This window comes from Piliocolobus tephrosceles, chromosome 5 (assembly GCF_002776525.5).
Source record: "Piliocolobus tephrosceles isolate RC106 chromosome 5, ASM277652v3, whole genome shotgun sequence".
In the NCBI taxonomy this organism is placed as follows: Eukaryota; Metazoa; Chordata; class Mammalia; order Primates; family Cercopithecidae; genus Piliocolobus; species Piliocolobus tephrosceles.
Genome location: NC_045438.1, coordinates 116,464,535 through 116,483,006, shown reverse-complemented (window position 1 = coordinate 116,483,006; position 18,472 = coordinate 116,464,535). Strand labels below are relative to the sequence as shown.

Genomic DNA, 18,472 nt, shown 5'->3' with positions numbered 1-18,472 from the left:
AAAATAAAATAAAATAAAATAAAATAAAATAAAATAAAATAAACCCAGAAAACAACAAATATTGGTGAGGATGTGGAGAAACTGGAAACTTTGTACATTGTTGGTGGGAGTGTAAAATGGTACAGCCACTGCAGAAAACAGTATAGTGATTCTTCAGAAAGTTAACAATACAATTACCACATATTTCAGCAATTCCACTTCTGGGTGGTAGGGTAACTGAAGGTCAGATTTCAATAAAATATTTGTACATCCATGTCCATAACAGCACTATTCACAATAGCCAAAAAGATGGAAGCGACGCAGGTGTCCATGGATTGATGAATGAATAAACAACATGTGCTGTACACATACAGTGGAAGATGATTCAGCCTTTAAAAAAAGGAAATTCTGACACATGCTGCAACATGGATGGACCTCGAGGACAGCAGACTGTTAAATAAGTCAATCACAAAAGGACAAATACTGTATGATTCGATTCATATATGAGTTACCTAGACTAGTCAAATTTAGAGACAGAAAGCAGAATGGTGGTTACCAAGGGCTGGGAGTGGGAGGAACAGGAAGTGCTATTTCATGGGTACAGGGTTTGTTTTGCAAGACGAAAAGAGTTCTGAAGATTGGTTGTACAATAACGTGAATGTACTTAACAGTACTGAACTGTACACTTAGAAATGGTTAAGACGGTAAGTTTTACATTATGTATATTTTACAATTTAAAAAACAATAACAGCTGGGGGTGTCAATGCTCTGAAAAAACCCGCATGCAGGTGTGTCAATGCTCTGAAGTGGACTGAAGGCTGGAGGTCTGGAGCAGAAGGTTGGAGACCTGCAGAGATGGGAGATCAGGGAGGAGCCCTTAGAGGTCAGGGCAAGACATGTGGACTGTACCCTAAAGGAATGAATGAAAGCTACTGGAGGAGTTTAGTCAATGTCCATACAGAAATCTCTTCCTGCCACAGGGAGAACGGGTTAGAGCGGCAAGGCTGGAAGAGCAGTCAGGAGGCGCCCGCGGGAATTCCAGCTGGAGCAATGGGAGAAGACATGTGCGTCGGGTAGACTCCGTGACGGAATCAAAAGAACCAGCTAACACGTTGGCTATGCAGATTGATTCGATCATTGTAACTATCTCATGAGATGAACAAGGAAAGTGAATGAGGAAAGAGTTCACAGAGTTAAGGGACACAGTCCATTTCTTGGGTTTCCTCATTCCTAGAACCCAGCCACCAAATGCCACCTCAAGGTCAACACAGCCCCCCATCCCACTCCATCACCGCTCCATTTCTGGTAACATGCCATTCCTCTGACCTGTTACTCCTGCTATCATAAGGAACAGCTTCACACACAAATACTCAAAAGCTATATTCTAATTTGCAGAAATTATCTCCATGGCTTCCCTCCTTACCTGCCATCTTCCTACTTTTTGTTTTGTTTTTTTGAGACAGTCTCGCTCTGTTACCCAGGCTGGAGTGCAATGGCACCATCTCGGCTCACCACAACCTCCTGGGTTCAAGCAATTATCTTGCCTCAGCCTCCCAAGTAGCTGGGATTACAGGCGCGGGCCACAACATCCAGCAAATTTTTTTTGTATTTTTAGTAGAGATGGGTTTTTGCCATGTTGGCCAGGCTGGTCTTGAACTCCTGACCTAAGGTGATCCACCTGTCTTGGCCTCCCAAAGTGCTGGGATTACAGGTGTGAGCCACCACACCCAGCCCTATCTTCCTACTTTTGATCAGAGGAGGAAAGTATTAGGTTGATGCAAAAGTAGTAATAAGTTGGCTTGGCACTTTCTGTTTAAATAGAGCTATAGAGGTTGGACCTTTGTCCTCTTCCAGGTGCCTATAAACAAACTGATGTTTTTGATTTTTTTTTTTCTTTTTAAATTTTGGTTGTTCACTAATTCTTACAAAAATCCTCAAACAAGACCGGGCGCAGTGGTTTACGCCTGTAATCCCAGCACTTTGGGAGGCCAAGGCGGGTGGATCACGAGGTCAGGAGATTGAGACCATCCTAGCTAACACGGTGAAACCCTATCTCTACTAAAAATACCAAAAAAAAAAAAAAAAAAAAAAAAATTAGCCAGGTATGGTGGCGGGCGCCTGTAGTCCCAGCTTCCCAGAAGGCTGAGGCAGAAGAATGGCATGAACCCGGGAGGTGGAGCTTGCAGTGAGCTGAGATTGCGCCACTGCACTCCAGCCTGGGCGACACAGCAAGACTCCATCATAAATAAATAAATAAATAAATATCCTCACACGACCCAGGTTAGAGCTCCCACTTCTCACAGAATGCCCGTCGTGCATGAGCTCTCAAAAAGAACAGCAATCGTTTGGCAAGAATCTATTATATTTTTTAGAAGAATAAGTCCAGCACATCTCTGGCCTATGAGACCAGAGAGATGACTCTGATTTTGCATCAAAACAAAATGCCTACAAGGGACCAGGGAGAGCACAAATGAGCCAGGTGGTCCAGGTGTCTTAAGACAGCTGCTTTCAACACAGAGGCCCACTGCATTAAGCAGGTCATATTCTTCACTTCCACAGAGAAATATGCTTTACACTGTTTTTCTTTAAACATATCACCCTCTTGGTTTATCTTTCACATCTCCACTTTGAGAGAAACAAGTTTAAGAGATATCCACTGACCTTTTAACCTTACTAAAATAGATACACATTAAAACTGAGATAAACGGTAGCAACAGGCAGCCTCGGTGTCAGGGACACACTAGAGAGGAGGGGCACATCCCACACTGTGTCCCGCAGGGGTGAGGGAGGCAGTGGCGAAGCTGCATCTCAGTCACTGTGGCTACAGGAGAGGGGCAACCCAGTGGCTGGAGTCCCAATATTTCAAAAGCAAAGAAAAATCTTTACGTGAAATCATCTGATTTTAAAATGCTGGTGACTAATTCGAAATTTTTAAAAACACTGTATGGGCCAACACCAGACTGGCCAAAGAAAACACATCTGCGGGCCAACTCTGACTACAGACCACGGATGTGTAACCTCCAACCTTCCTGACCCCTGAGACCTTTCCAACACCAATACTCGATGAGCCTTCTTCCTATATAACCCGATGGAGTATGCCAATATGCTCTAGTGTAGGAACTGATCTAGCTTTGGTAAAAAGCACCTTCAATAATGACCTTCCTACCGTAGTGGGTTATCCCACCTCCTACCAAAAGTGACACTCGCTTTGCTTATCTTTGATGACAGTTTAAAGAGAGACCTGGAACAGTCAGGGTCTTGGCTGTTTTGACAATCTCTGTGGGCAGCTGTCCCTTTTGGGGAGTCACATTGTGCTTGACCTCCTGCTCCGTTTCCTATGACTAATAGATATTTTCCTGTTTCCTTCTGAGGTCACCTGCAAGCGGCTTCTCCTGCCTGCCTTTACATTTCCCAATCCTGTCTGGATCCCACTGTGCGGTCTCTGACCTCCTCTGCACAACCTGAGCTGGTGTCCATTTAACTACTGCCATCCCATCTGCTTCTGAGAACTCGTTTGAGCTGGGGCAGGCATCTGCCCTAGAAGCTTCTTCTTTTGTCTGAAAGCTAGTTGTTTAGAGAGCATCACTGTACTCCCAGTTTCTTCCTGAAGCCCTGCAAATCTGGATTTGTAAAATTTTCTTCTGTTGGTTTCTGTGCTAAGAGCCAACTCTGCTTTCATATTATTTTGAGTCTTTTACACTATATATAAATCCAGAATTAGATACGGAAACATCACCACAAACAAAAGCCGGAGGCAAATGATCACCTGCTGAAAATATTTACAATTCAGATCAGAGACAAAGGGCTAATCTTGCTAATAGGTAGTAAGTTGCTATAATTTGACAATAAAAGGATTTTTAAAAATCGAGTAGAAATGAACAAAGAATATAAACAGACAAGCCACAGAAAAAAGAAACATAGAAAAGATGATCCTTATACATTTAAAAAAATGCTCAGCCTTACACAGAAGAGATATGCAAATTAAAACTACACTGAGATACCATTTCATACCTATCAGATTGGCAAAAATCCAAAGCTTGACAATATATTCTTGCTAAGGCTGTGGGGAAACAGACTCTTTCTTACACACTGCCAGCAGGAATGTAAAACGGTACCACCTCTTTGGAGGGCAATTTGGCAATTTCTATTGAGATTACAAACGCATCAATCCTTTGATGCAGCAATTCTACTTCTGGAAATTTATCCTGCAGCTGGTACCTGCTACAGTCAAAATGACATGTGTACAAGGTTATACACCACAGCACTGTTTTTAATGGTAAACGAATGGAAACAACCCATGTTGTTTTATCTATAGGGAACTGGTAGATACACTTATAATACACCAGGGTTACTCGACATGTGGCCATGGGCCAATAGCATCAGTAACACCTGTGAGCTTAGAAACGCACATTCTTGGGCCCTGCCCCAGGCCTACTGGCTCAGAAACTTAAAGTAGAAATCTGTATTTAACCACATCTCCAGGTTATGCTGACCCAGCAACAATTTAAAAAATATTTATGTAAGCAATAGAGTGATTTAAAAATGAGAGAAATGAAATCAAGAACAGGGAAAATTGGAACCAGGGCATTTATGAATCAGAACAGTGGTTACTTTGGGAGGGGTGCTGACTGGAAGGGGCAGGAGGAAGTTGGGGTGCTGTATCTTGATCTAGGCTAGAGCTGCATGGGTGTGTACACATGTAAAAATTCATCAACATGGGCACTTGGCTGCATGCACTATACCTCAAAACAAATTTTTAGAAAGTTGATGATACTCTCTACATATTGATATGAAATGATATCTAGGATACATGATTTGTTGGGGAAAAAAGCCAGGTACAGAAGAAGCATATAGTATTCCATCTTTTATGTAAGAAAGGGCAGGAAAGAAAAATATGCATGTGTATCTACATAAAGCAACACTGGATGGCCAGTTAAGAAAGTGTGGGAGGGTACACAGGACACAACAGGGACTGCCTGCAGGAAGGAGGGGTGTGAAAGGAAGGGAGGGCAGGATGGGAACAAGACTCTCCCTCTGCAGTCATGGACTGAATGGGGTGCAGGGAAGCTAGGAAGTGGGAAATAGTCTATCTTGGTCTAGGTTCAACTGGTACAAAAACCTTGACCTAGGTTAGAGCTGTACAGGAAAGTGTTTCAATACAGATTTATAATTGAACCATGTGAATGTATTTCTATTCGGAAAATAATTTTTAAGTAAGTCTTCAAATTCTTCCTGCTTTGTACAAATAAAGTGGTGTCTTCTTATCTACCTTGTTGCTCTATTTTTTTCCATAGGAAGCCAGACTGAGCATGAAAAGATCTGAAGCTCATTTCTGGAACCGCCACTTGTCTGTCATATGATCCAGGGTCTCTCTGTCTCAGTTACCTCTTCTGAACAATGGGATAAAACCATCTACCTTTTCTCACAGAGCTATACATTGTAAGGTGCTATGCAAATAGATGAAAGCATTATGCCTATTTCCAAAAGAAAGAATCAGACACTAAAGGAACAGAAGAGTCACTTGCTCTATGCTATGCACGGTACTGAACACCTCTCATGGGAACATTTACTCTTCACAGTAATCCCAGGTGATTATCTCCATTTACTGACATGGCGCTGAGGCACAGAGGGGAGCAGTTGCTGTACCCCCAGGACCTGCAGCTAGGCAGCAGTGGGGCCAGGACTCAACCGTGCTACTAATGCCAGGGCCAAACCCATTAGCTCCCCACCAGGCCTCTCTACCTCCTGACGTCCCTTCAAATCACACAGAAGGTACACTCATTAAACCCTGAAGGCCTGCCCTAGCCTCCCAGGTGGCAGGGAAAAAAGAGGCACTTAAGACAGGCATGGGGCAAGCAGCCTCCAAGGGCAGCATTCTGACCTCCACCCCTCCCCACTCTCCAGGCTGCTGGTCTACTCCCTCTGTGGCCTCCCAACCTGGAAGATGTGACCAGTGGTGTTTTAACTACAAGCATCACCATAGTTCTCAGACACATGAGCACAGACACACACACACACACACACACACACACACACACACACACAGAGGCTGTTATAGGTTGAATTGTGCCTCCCAGCACTTTGGGAGGTCGAGGCGGGTGGATCACGAGGTCAGCAGTTCAAGACCACGCTGGCCAACACAGTGAAAACCCGTCTCGACTAAAAATACAAAAATTAGCTGGGCTTGGTGGCAGGTGCCTGTAATCCCAGCTACTCAGGAGGCTGAGGCAGGAGAATCACTTGAACCTGTGGTTGAGTGGAGGCTGCAGTGAGCCGAGACTGCGCCACTGCCCTCCAGCCTGGGTGACAGAGCTAGACTCCGTCTCAAAATATATATATATTTGAAGTCCTAATTCAGATAGAGTCTTTACAGAGATAAATTAAAATGAGGTCATTAGGGCGGAACCTGTTTCAATATGACTGGTGGTCTTCTAAAAAGGGAGAAATTTAGATACAGAGATAGACACAAACAGAGGGAGGGTGATGATAAGAGACACAGGGAGAAGACGGCCATTTACAAGCCAAGAGAGACCTAGAACAGATCCTTCCCTCACAGCCCTCAGAAGGAATCAACATTGCCATCATCTTGATTTCAGACTTACGGTCTCCAGAACTGTGAGACAATACATTTCTGTTTAAGTCACTCAGTTTGTGGTACTTTGTTATGGCCATCCTAGGAAATACACACATACATACATACACACACACAAACACACGCGCGCGTGCCAGAGAATTAAAGATCTAACAGATCTTCAAAGTTACCATTTTAACTCCACATTGCATGCTTTGGAATACATTTTCTCCATTTTTATAGTAAGGAAGGAAGATAAAGAAAGGATACTTACATGACATAAAACAATGTAGCAAAGATGAATGAAGGGTTGAAAAGAAGTTAAGATCCTGGACTTCTGCATTGCTTTTTTTTTCCCTCCCCACCCCAGGCTGGAGTGCAGTGGCACGATCTCAGCTCACTGCAACCTCTGCCTCCCAGGCTCAAGCGATTCTCATGCCTCGGCCTCCGGAGTAGCTGGAATTACAGGTGCGCCTCACCACACCCGGCTAATTTTTTTGTGTTTTTAATAGAGATTGGGTTTTGCCGCTGGGCGCGGTGGCTCACGCCTGTAATCCCAGCACTTTGGGAGGCCGAGGCGGGCAGATCAAGGGGTCAAGAGATCGAGACCATCCTGGCTAACACAGTGAAACCCCGTCTCTACTAAAAATACAAAAAATTAGCCAGACATGGTGGCGGGCGCCTGTAGTCCCACCTACTCGGGAGATTGAGGCAGGAGAATGGCATGAACCCGGGAGGAGGAGCTTGCAGTGAGTCGAGATAGCACCACTGCCCTCCAGCCTGGGCGACAGAGCAAGACTCTGTCAAAAAAAAAAAAAAAAAAAAAGAAAGGATACTTCCATGACATAAAACAATATAGCAAAGATGAATGAAAGGCTGAAGAGAAGCTGATAAGATCCTAGGCTTCTGCATTGTTTTTTTCTTCCCCCTCAAGGCTGGAGTGAAGTGGCATGATCTCAGCTCACTACAACCTCTGCCTCCCAGGCTCAAGCAATTCTCATGCCTCAGCCTCCCAAGCAGCTGGAATTGCAGGTGTGCCCCACCACACCCGGCTAATTTTTTTGCATTTTTACTACAGACTGGGTTTTGCCATGTTGGCCAGGCTGGTCTCAAACTCCTGACCTCAAATGATTCTGCCTGCCTTGGCCTCCCAAAGTGCTGGGATGACAAGCATGAGCCACCGCACCCAGCTGGCATTGCTTTCTTGATGCACCATTCCTTTTTATAAGGCTGTAACTCTCCCTGTAGCTTTCCAGAAAGAAATATACAAGGATTCCTAGGTGCTAGGCACATACTACAGACTCCACTGTACTTCAAAGTTCTGTGACTTCTGTATACAACATCGCCTGGGCATGACACATGCATTCCATAGGCTGCCTCACGTGAAGAATGCTTATAGCTAGGGGAATGTGTGAACATTTTAAAATTCACAAAGAGCTGTAAAGAAAAAATAATCTCTCAAGAATCACATACCAAAAAAAATTTTTTAATTAAGGCTTTTTTTTTTTAACTTACGTAAAAAAATAACAATTTGACAATTGTTTGTCAATAACAAATTGACAAAAATTATTTCAGTAAAAACAAGTGATTGGAAAAAAAAAAATTATCTGGCTGGGTGTGGTGGCTCACGCCTGTAATCCCAGCACTTTGAGAGGCTAAGGTGGTGGATCACTTGAGGTCAGGGGTTCCAGACCAACCTGGCCAACATGGTGAAATCCCGTCCCTATTAACAATACAAAAATTAGTTGGGCATGGCGGCGGGTGCCTGTAGTCCTTGCTACTCGGGAGGCTGAGGCAGTAGAATAGCTTGAACCCAGGAGGTGGAGGATGCAGTGAGCAAAGATCGCACCACTGCTCTCCAGTCTGGGCAACAGAGCAAGACTCCATCTCAAAAAAAAGAAAAAAATCATCCTACCTAGATAGAAGAAACAATTTGATCAGAAGAAATAGGAAAGTGAAGTTCAAGTAAAGATGTGGGGTGGGGTCCAGGTCAGAAAGGGTGCGGGATGGGGTGGGGGTAAGAGCAAGATGATTCACTAGGAGAAGAGACATTTGGGGGCTCAGTGTAGCAGTTCAAAGACGTGGGTCTGCAGGCTCTAGCCACGTTCCTGCTGACCGCAGGCTTCAGGCTGGTTAACAATCAGCCACAGCCACTCTGTGGCTCTGCTTATTTAAGCCTCTACAAGCTCCACACAGAATGGGATAAATTATCTGAGCTATGACAGGGAATTGGATAAAAATCAAGCTGCGTCTGAAGAAGACACTTCTAGGCTGCATGGGTGTTCAGTGTGTGAAAATTCATTGAGCTGAACACATGATTTGTCCACCTTTCTGCACAATTGTTACACTTAATAAGTTTTAGTTATTGGGGAAAAAATCAAGCCCAAGACTGGCCACAAATCCTGGGTCAGAGGCTCCCCATTCTTTTTCAGATGGCCAACCAATAAGGCCAGGGACACTGGGGACCGTGGTTTTTCTCTTATTCATACAAACAGAACCTCAGGGTCAGAGGAGATCTTTGTGGCTATTTGGCTCAACAGGGCCAGGACAGAGCCAAGTCTCTACCTCCCTGGTTGGGACCGCCTATACAAAACTGCCCCATTTGACAAACCCAGCTTTTCTAAAGCTTTCCAGAACCCTGGTGCTGTACAGGTGTGAGCACCCCGGCCCCTCCTTAGCTCTCACTGCTGCATCCTTGGGAGCACGAATCAATTCTCTGAGCCTCAGTTTCCTTGGCCGTAAAAGAAGCAGGCTAGGCTAGATGAGTCTCAAGTCTCCTCCAGCTGTATGGGCCACAGATTAGGTAGCTTTCATCTATAATCAAGTATGGCTTCCATCTCCAGAGCCACCGCTGTCCACCTCTCTCTTTCCTTTCTTGACCCCCATGAGCTCATCTTACAAAGAGGGGCTCAGCTTGATATGTGATGCCAATCTTTCAAGTATATGATACAAGCAGGAGACAACACTAATTCCTGCCAATCACCAAAGGGAACAAGAATCATTTGAGCCCTGGAAAAAGGCCTTTGGCTGAATGAGGCTTTAAAACCATCTGTCTGAGGTTGTTTTCACTGCAGCGAGTCTCATCCTAGAAGAGGGTGCAAGAACAATGGCCAAGCTATGGTGTAGGAGGTTCTCAGGCCTTTCATCTCTGCCTGCAAAATGCAACAGAGCAGATGGTAGTAATAAAGCCAATTGGGATCCACAGGGCCTGGGGATGGATCCTTATTACCTTTGATCACTGCAAAACAAACCTTTCCCTGGAAAAGCTCCCTCAGCCTCAACCTTGGTGTTCTAGGTATGCAGTAGCAAGCAGGCTGAGCAACGTCAAAGCTATCAGAACTGCTGCCCACATTGTCTTACAAACAGGTACGTGACTTTTTTTTTTTTTTGAGACAGAGTCTCGCTGTGTCACCCAGGCTAGAGTGCGCGGTCTCAGCTCACTGCAACCTCCACCTCCTGGGTTCAAGCGATTCTCCTGCCTAAGCCTCCCGAGCAGCTGGGACTACAGGTGCGTGTCACCATGCCCGGCTAAATTTTTTTTATTTTTAGTAGAGATGGGGTTTCACTGTGTTAGCCAGGATGGTCTTGATCTCCTGACCTCTTGATCCGCCCGCCTCGGCCTCCCAAAGTGCTGGGATTACAGGTATGGGCCACCGCGCCCAGCCACAAACGTGTACATGACTTCTCAGGGAGCTGTAGCCCCAGCTGGAAACCAACTCCACTAGTGATACTCCCCACCTCCCCCAACCTTTCCCAGGACCCGATATTTATAGAGAAACCAAAACTAGAAAAGGACAGAAAGATGCAAATGAGTTACTGGGTTTACGGGTTTCCCTATCTTACCTTTGCGGTTAGAAGCGCAGGATTATTTGAAAGCCTAACTAGAGATTTTCGCCTACCTCACTTAAAACCATGCTTCTCGGGCTTTATGGGCCACAGGAACCTCCGGAGCTCTTGTTAAAATGTAGGTTTTGATGTAGCAGGTCTGCAGCGGGGCCTGAAAGTCTGTGTTTCTCACAGGTTCCCAGGTGGTACCGATGGTGTTGGTCTATGGAAAATCTGAGTAGTAAGCCCTTCAGAGGACTCCCAGGGCTTCCTGTCTACAAGAACCACTGGGGTTGAGGGAGTGGTCATCACTCTGGATTTTGCAGATTGGAGATAGAGACCCAGGTGTTAAGTGTTTTGCCCAAGAAAATTCAGCAAATTAGAAGCACAACCCAAGACAATCTTGTGGCTAAATGCTTAGCCCGTTTGGGCTCACCTGTTGTAGATCAGAGAGGAAGTCAACAGGCTTGGAGTCTGCCTGTGGGAAGAATCAAACTTTTCTTTTCTGACCTTTATAGTCTATACATTTCTGATCACACACGAGATACTCTGGGGTAGTTTAATTAGAACGAAGACTCAGAGTGTGTAATGGTAAGACCAGAAAACACACATTTTATTCCTTGCCAGAACTGAGCAGGGTGGACGGTTGTGGTCAGTTAAATTTGAATTTCAGATAAACGATGATTAATTTTCTAGTATAATTCTATCTCATACATCATTTGGGACGCAGTTAATCTACTTTTAAAAAGATATCTATTGTTCATCTGAAAATTTCACTGGCAGTCCTGAATTTGTATTTGCTAATAGAATGGCAAGCAGAAATGAGGAGAGCAGGAAGTTAGTAAAGGAATATTTCCCGCTTCATCACTGTCGTCCTTAAAGAAAACCTCAAGGATGCCAGGGTGGCAGGGGCTCCACTAGAATGCATAAGATGCATCACTGCCACTACTGTGTGCATCTCTCTGAATGAAGCTTAATTTTTTTAACCAGCTGATTATAATGCACAAAGTCATACATTTATAGCTGGTGTTATGAGCTAAATTGTGTCTCCCCCACCTCCACCAAAACTCTTGTGGATGTCCTAACTTCCAGCACCTCAGAATGTGACCTCATTTAGAAACAGGGTCTCTGCAGATGTAGTTAGTTAAGATGAGGTCACCGTGGAGTAGGTTGGGCCTCTAATCCAACATGACTGTGTCCTTATGAAAAAGAGAAATTTGGACACACAGACGTGTACACAGGGAGAATTCCGTGTGAAGACGGGCACTGCACTGCCGCATGCAAAGGAACTACCAGAAGCCAGGAGGGAAGCCTGGACTAGACCCTTCCCAGAGCCTTCTGAGGAGCGGGGCCCCTCTGCTGGCCCCATGGTCTCGGGATTCTAGCCTCCAGAAGGCTGGGATGGTAAATTTCTATTGTTTTAGCCTCTAGGTTTGTGGTACTTTTGTTACACTGGCCCTAGGAAACTAGTACTGGGAGCTGGGAAGAAGAGAAAGGAATACAGAAGAAGAGGGAGTTACGGCAAAACAAAACCTTCACGAAAAAGCCTCAACCACATTACTTATTAACTTTGTTCCTTAGAACTTGAAAATGTCAGCTGAGGAAGACACAGGGATTTGGAAATGATGGACCCCCTTGTATGAAAACAGTTACTGGCTCTACTAAAACTCAGTTTTAAATGTTGAGTTGAGCAAGTTACACACTACTTAAGGAAGAAACCTTAGAAGTCAGAATTTACGCTCTGGTTATACAAAAAAAAAAAAGGTACATTTCCAAGAGTAGAGCGCGATCTAAAGAGATTTTGGGGAGGGTTTTTAAAATCACAACCTTAACAGACTTGTTATTGTACAGTGTTTTTTCCCATGAGAAGTTTGCTTTCCTCCAGTTCTTACAAACCAAACAATTACCATATTGGGTTAGTGATTAAGAAGCTCAAAACAAAATTAAGCAGGCTATTCTGATTTCATTCTCTCTCTTGATTATTTGCTTGTCATATTTCCAATAGCCCCAAATGGCAAGATTTAAATAAAAGATAGGCTACTTAAAACACTTAATCTTCTCTTTCTAAAGTAACTGAAACCCCCTCCATTTACCATGTACTTTACTGTACCTTTTCCTCTGCCCAGGTCTGTTCTGGGCCTGGAGGAGGATTCCAGGAGCAGAATGCAATAGTCCCACCCTGGGAAAACGCCAAAGCCCACTGGCTCAAGTCACGCTGGCCTATGTACAGTTACCAGAGCCACCGCGCCCCCGGAGGTGTTACTAGAACCTCCCGAGGTGTCTGTGCCTCACTTGAGGGCTTTTGCTTATGCTGGTCCCTGTGCGTGGAGTGCTTTCTTCTGCCCAGACCTCTCCCTCTACTCACAACACAACGCAACCCCACACTCAGAAATATCTTCTGTCGCCACCCCTTTGTTATTCCTTACCACATAACCTTGTACATGTCCTTCATCACCCTATCACAACTACAATTTAATTCACTGTTTACTTATTTATTACCTGTCTCTCTCTCTAATAAATGATAAGTTTCATGACATCAGAGATCAGATGGGGGCTGTACATTATTTTACACCCAGACCCTGGCCCACAACGGGCACACAAATATTTGTCTAGCTTGATTAATTAATTAAGCAAATGAAGGCATGACACGGTGGCACTCCACTACCCCCATTCCCCCTTACTCACACACTGTAGGAAGCTTGTTCTGCCCAGAGGGTCTGAGTTCAGCTCCAGAGTGTGCTGTGTCTATGCTTCTCATGCTGTTGTGAGAACAATGCTTGAGGATATCACTTGTCTTGCCAGTGTCTCTGGGAAGGTTTCAAACTCAAAAATCAACCCTCTGATCATGATCTGGCTTTACAAGTAGCCCTTCTTATAATAAAAGGATGCCCAATCACATGCCCATCAACTTTTGTGGTCTCCAGGACAATTCTTTCACATGGTAAATTAGTAACACAGCTCTGGGTATGTGGGGTATGATCCAGCATCCCCTGTAAGTTGACTTCAGGGAGAAATGTAATGAAAACACCAGCACAATATTTGATAAATGGCTGTCTCTGTAGACATTTATAACCTGGCATTCTGATTTTTTTTTTTTAAATCCTGTGCATTTTATATTTACAAAACAACTTTAAAATTGAGGGTTTATGGGTCACGAGTATTAAATGACAGAGGATATTTTGGCAATACATACATAAAACCTTTACATACTACTTAACCTAGAAGTTCCAGGAATACGAAGTTATCCTAAGAAAGCAATCATAAATAAATGTAAAAATTTAGCCACAAGAATGTTCACTGTAGTACTATTTACAATAAAAACAGGAAACTTAAATATCCATATGGGGCTGATTGGATAATTTGTGGTAATCCCTATTAAGAAACAGCCTGCAGCTTTTCAGAATATCTGGTTGAATGGAATGATAATCGATGACACACAAAAAGGTTTATCATATTATAATAGCAAAAAAATTGTGTTATAAATCAATATTCCAAAACATTCTAACTTTAGTTTTTTTCTGGGTGATGGGGTCCTGTGTGACTTTTATCTTCTTAATGGTTTTCTGTGTTATAATTTTTCTCTAAGACTTATGTATCACTCACATAAATGTATTTTGAAAAAGTGCTGAAGAATAATTTTAACTAGTTACAAAAGGTCAAATACTATCTATATTTCACTTATATGAAGTACCTAAGGTAGTCAAATTCACAGAGACAAAAAATGGAATGGGGGCTGTTGGGGGCTAGAGGGGGTAGGGAAAGGGGAGTTAGGGTTTGGTGGGCAGAGTTTCAATCTGCAAGATGAAAAGAGTTCTGGAGATGGATGGTGGTGATGGCAGCACAACAATGTGAATGTACTTAGTGCCACTAAGTTACACGCTTAAAAATGGTTACGATGGTACATTTTATGTTATATATATTTTACAATTTTTTTAAACTAAAAAATAAATCAGTAAATCTTGAGTACAGTCGAGTCTCTGTTATTAGGATTTTCAAGAGGCAAGAGTAAATAAGCCCGGATTTGACTTAGAACACACAGCCCTGAGCTACATCATCCACGCGCCCCAGCACTGGAGTGTGCCCTGGGACGAGCAGGCATCTGTCTGCTTCCTGACCACCGGGGTGCTGGCCACATGTTTCCTGGCCTACTGAGGGCAGAGATGCTCTCCAGTCTCTTTCACGGCATACTTTTCTTCCTGTCTTGCCAACGTCCCTAGGTTTGACTCTCAGATGAAGAAACTGACTTGGTTGCCCCAGAAAAGCATGGCTTCCTTCCAATCCTGGCCACAGTGATCGCAGGGGATGGTGGGCCCAGGAAAGATTCATGGCTATATCCTCCATGAGCTGCAGGTTCAGGATTTGCCACCAAAGTCTTTTAGCTAGCAGCTGGCAGAGCCAGACAAGGAAAAGAATCTCACCTTAAAGCCACTTCTCTACTATAAAGAGGAAAAGGCCGCGTGCAGTGGCACATGCCTGTAATCCCAGCACCTTGGGAGACGGAGGCAGGTAGATTACCTGAGGTCAGGAGTACAAGACCAGCCAGCCTAACATGGTGAAACCCCTTCTCTACTAAATACAAAAAATTAGCCAGGCGTGGTGGCGCATACCTGTAATCCCAGCTACTTGGGAGGCTGAGGCAGTAGAATCACCTGAACCCGGGAGGTGGAGGTTACAGTGAGCCAATATTGCGCCATTGTACTCCAGCCTGGGCAACAAGAGCGAAACTCCGTCCAAAAAAAAAAAAGGCCAGGTGTGGTGGCTCATGCCTATAATCCCAGCACTCTGGGAGGCCAAGGTGGGCGGATCACATGAGGTCAAGAGTTCGAGACCAGCCTGACTAACATGGAGAAACCCTGTCTCTACTAAAAACACAAAATGAGCCGGGCATGGTAATCCCAGCTACTTGGGAGGCTGAGGCGGGAGAATCACTTCAACCTGGGAGACGGAGGCTGCAGTGAGCTGAGATCGCGCCATTGCACTCCAGCCTGGGCAACAAGAGTGAAACTCCGTCCAAAACAAACAAACAAACAAAGACAACAACAAAAGAATAAAGAGGAAAGAACTAGGTTCAGTAAACAAAAGTCCTTCCTTTGTTCATCAAGAGGCCACCCAGGACTTTGCTACTGAGAAAGGAGTGATACTCAGGTGCTGGTGGTGGGATCTGAGAAGCCCAAAGTTGCAGACCTGTGCCCAAGGGCTGGACTCGGCCTTCAGATGTGTTGGTTTGGTTTACACAATGTTGACCCGCATGGTGTTTGCAGAATTTCTAAATTAGTTGGCAACATTTAAAAATCAGAGTTTTTCTACCTAAAAAGAGATTTCTTTGGATTCTCTTATGGGGGGTGGAAAAGGAAGTTCTTAGGCACACAGGGTTTACACTCCTATGTGACAACTGGCTGGAAGTGAGCAGCAGCTACTCCTTTAGATAGACCCTCTCCCCTGTCCAGTTCAGCGATTTACCTGCCTGGCCCTGCTGCTCCTTGAGCTGCAGCCCCTCAGCCGTACTGGGAACTGCCAGTGAGGCCGCTGTGGTACCTGGCATGATGCTGGCTGGGTTCCCTGTAAGTGCTTGGAAATGCTCAGCCACTATGGGGGAAGCTTGTGATGCAGCAGCTGTAGTCAGTGGGCCTTAACAACAGCCGTGCAACAAGACTTGGGGCTGGGCCTGAGGTTCAGTCCTTACCCCAACCCAGTCAAGAGTGCAGCACTCTGTCCCCCAACCATGCTTCCATGCACTATCAAAACGCAACACCCTGCCCATTGTCCTCACTGAAAATGTTAAAAGGAAGCCATGCTCTGGAGAACAGATCAATGGTCACGATGTCTCATGTCCTGTCTCCAACAGAACTCAATGTTAGATGCTTTGGAGAAAGGAGTAGGAGCTGCATGAAGCACCACGTGGTGCAGCAGGTCCTCTTCTGATGAAGAAGACAGAGCAGAAGAGAGGCAAGTTCTTAGCTGTTAATACTGCACCACTGCAATCTCAGTGGTGGAGGCTGCCGGAGGCTGCTTTCAATATCTAAAAAGATTATACACAGCTAGGTGTGGTGGCTCACGCCTGTAATCCCTGCACTGTGGGAGGCCAAGGCGGGTGGATCACGAGGTCAGGAGTTCGAGACCAGCCTGGCCAACATGGTGAAACTCCGTCTCTACTAAGAATACAAAAATTAGCAGGGTGTGGTGGCACACACCTGTAATCCCAGCTACTTGTGAGGCTGAGGCAGGAGAACTGCTTGAACCTGGGATGCAGAGGTTGCAGTGAGCCAAGATTGCGCCACTGCGCTCCAGTCTGGGTGACAGAGCAGAGACTCCATCATGGGAAAAGAAAAAAAAAAAAAAGATTGTACACGGATGGTGAAAAGGAAGCTTTCCAGGTTCTTCAGGATTAACAGGGCCAGGAGAAGATGGAGACCAGTGATTCTTACCTGCTGTAGGCACGCTAATGTTATACTGAGGTAAAATAAATAGAAAGGCAGTCTTGGCTGTGACCTGTAAAACAAAGGAAAAGAGTTCCAGTTTAGCTTTTGGCCACATCAAAAGAAACAAGTGGAAGCTGCTAACCGCCCCTTTTACATCTTAGACCCTCAAACCTCTTGACTGAAGGGTTCTGCCTAATGCAGAGTTAGCACTAGTTTTTGTTCTATTTTTCTTTAATGACATGCCTCTCAATACCTGTACCCTGGGACCCAGATGGTATCTAGACTGATACTCACTGCAGATGAGATGAAACAAGCTGTGTGTGACAGGATGGGAGCTCACAAGTGAATAGTACAAATCTGTTGGCCATTCACTCATTCATTCATTCATTCAGATAATTATCAGTTTACTTCTGTGCATCAGCATTGTGGAAGACAGAAACTAACAAATAAAGTCACAACCTTCAAGAAGGTTAGGGCCTAGCTGAGGTTTCCCCAGCACTTTGGCTGCCTGTGCATTGAAGAGCAACCTGAAAGTCTACACCTGAGCTTCAGAAACAGAGAATTCCAGCTGCTAATTTCACATCTACCTTATTGGGAGTCATGGGACCAGATGTAACATCCCACACTGCTGGCTTATTTCAAAAACTGCCTTTAAAATCTTAGTTGTGCTGTGAAACAAAAAACTGTGGTTTCCACCTAGTTATGAATGGCCAAATCAGTACTGTGACAGTTTAGCCAGCAGGGGAGAGATGACAAAACCTGGGGGTTTGAAGCTTGGACTCAAGAATTGACTACCTGGGTTTAAATGCCAGCTCTACCATTTTCTTGCTATGTAACTACCAGCAAGTAATCTTATACACCGAGCCTCAGTCTGCTTGTCCATAAAATCTGGGGTGTTTGTAACACCTCAGCTGGTCTGGGTACTACAGACTGGTGTGGTGCTGGCCCAGCTGTTAGCGTTGTTCAAAGATCCCCAGAGGTTTCGGATGTGCAAGTGGGCCTGAGAACCACCATCTACACTGTTCTGAAACCTGCAGCGAGGCCAGGTGAGGAGGAGGCCCAGGACCAGGCCTTTCCCAAGGGACCTCTGGAGACACCTCATTAATAAAGGGTGCTGGTTCTTCTCTAACAGAGGTTTGAAGGATGCACATGTGAGGGACAGGGTGGGGGACAAACACACTGGACAGTGGCAAAGGCAGCATGGAAACGAGTGAATGATGCATCACAGATGCCCTGTGTTGCCCAGACATGCCAGCAAGAGGTCACTATCCTCAGCTACTTCTAGAGACAACCCTCTCCTTTAAAGAGCAAATCTCCCCCATCCCCTGGTCAACAAGACCCATCCCATTCAGCGGGTGTCATTTACTCTGTACACAGAGACGCAGGACGAGCCTTCTTGTGTTTTTGTGCTGCTGCCTTAGACATGTCCTATCAAGCTTGCAGGGAACAACCCAAATGAGATTAGCTAAAAGAAGGATTGATAGCAAACACCAAGCCCTATCCGAATATACAGGTCTTCCTAATCCCCACCTTAAAACCTTAATACCTTTGGTCAAGACCTTTTTCAGTGTTCTCAACCTACCTTCCCGTCCGACTGCCTGTATTTTCTTTAGAACAGATGTGCTGGGTTTCAGCCAATACATTCTAGTCCCTACTTCCTTTGGGGAGTTTTAGCCCC

The 18,472-nt window shown here is 44.9% G+C and overlaps 1 protein-coding gene across 4 annotated transcripts in view; it reads right to left on the bottom strand.

Moving 5' to 3' along the window:
* The window catches only part of TRAM2 (translocation associated membrane protein 2), an 80,541-nt gene that overhangs the window by 22,423 nt on the left and 39,646 nt on the right, over positions 1-18,472 (bottom strand). For all 4 annotated transcript variants that reach the window (XM_023213004.2, XM_023213008.2, XM_023213007.1 and 1 more), the window contains exon 2: positions 16,801-16,864. In XM_023213004.2, the coding sequence (XP_023068772.1) occupies positions 16,801-16,864 (64 nt within the window). The remainder of the gene's footprint in view (positions 1-16,800; positions 16,865-18,472) is intronic.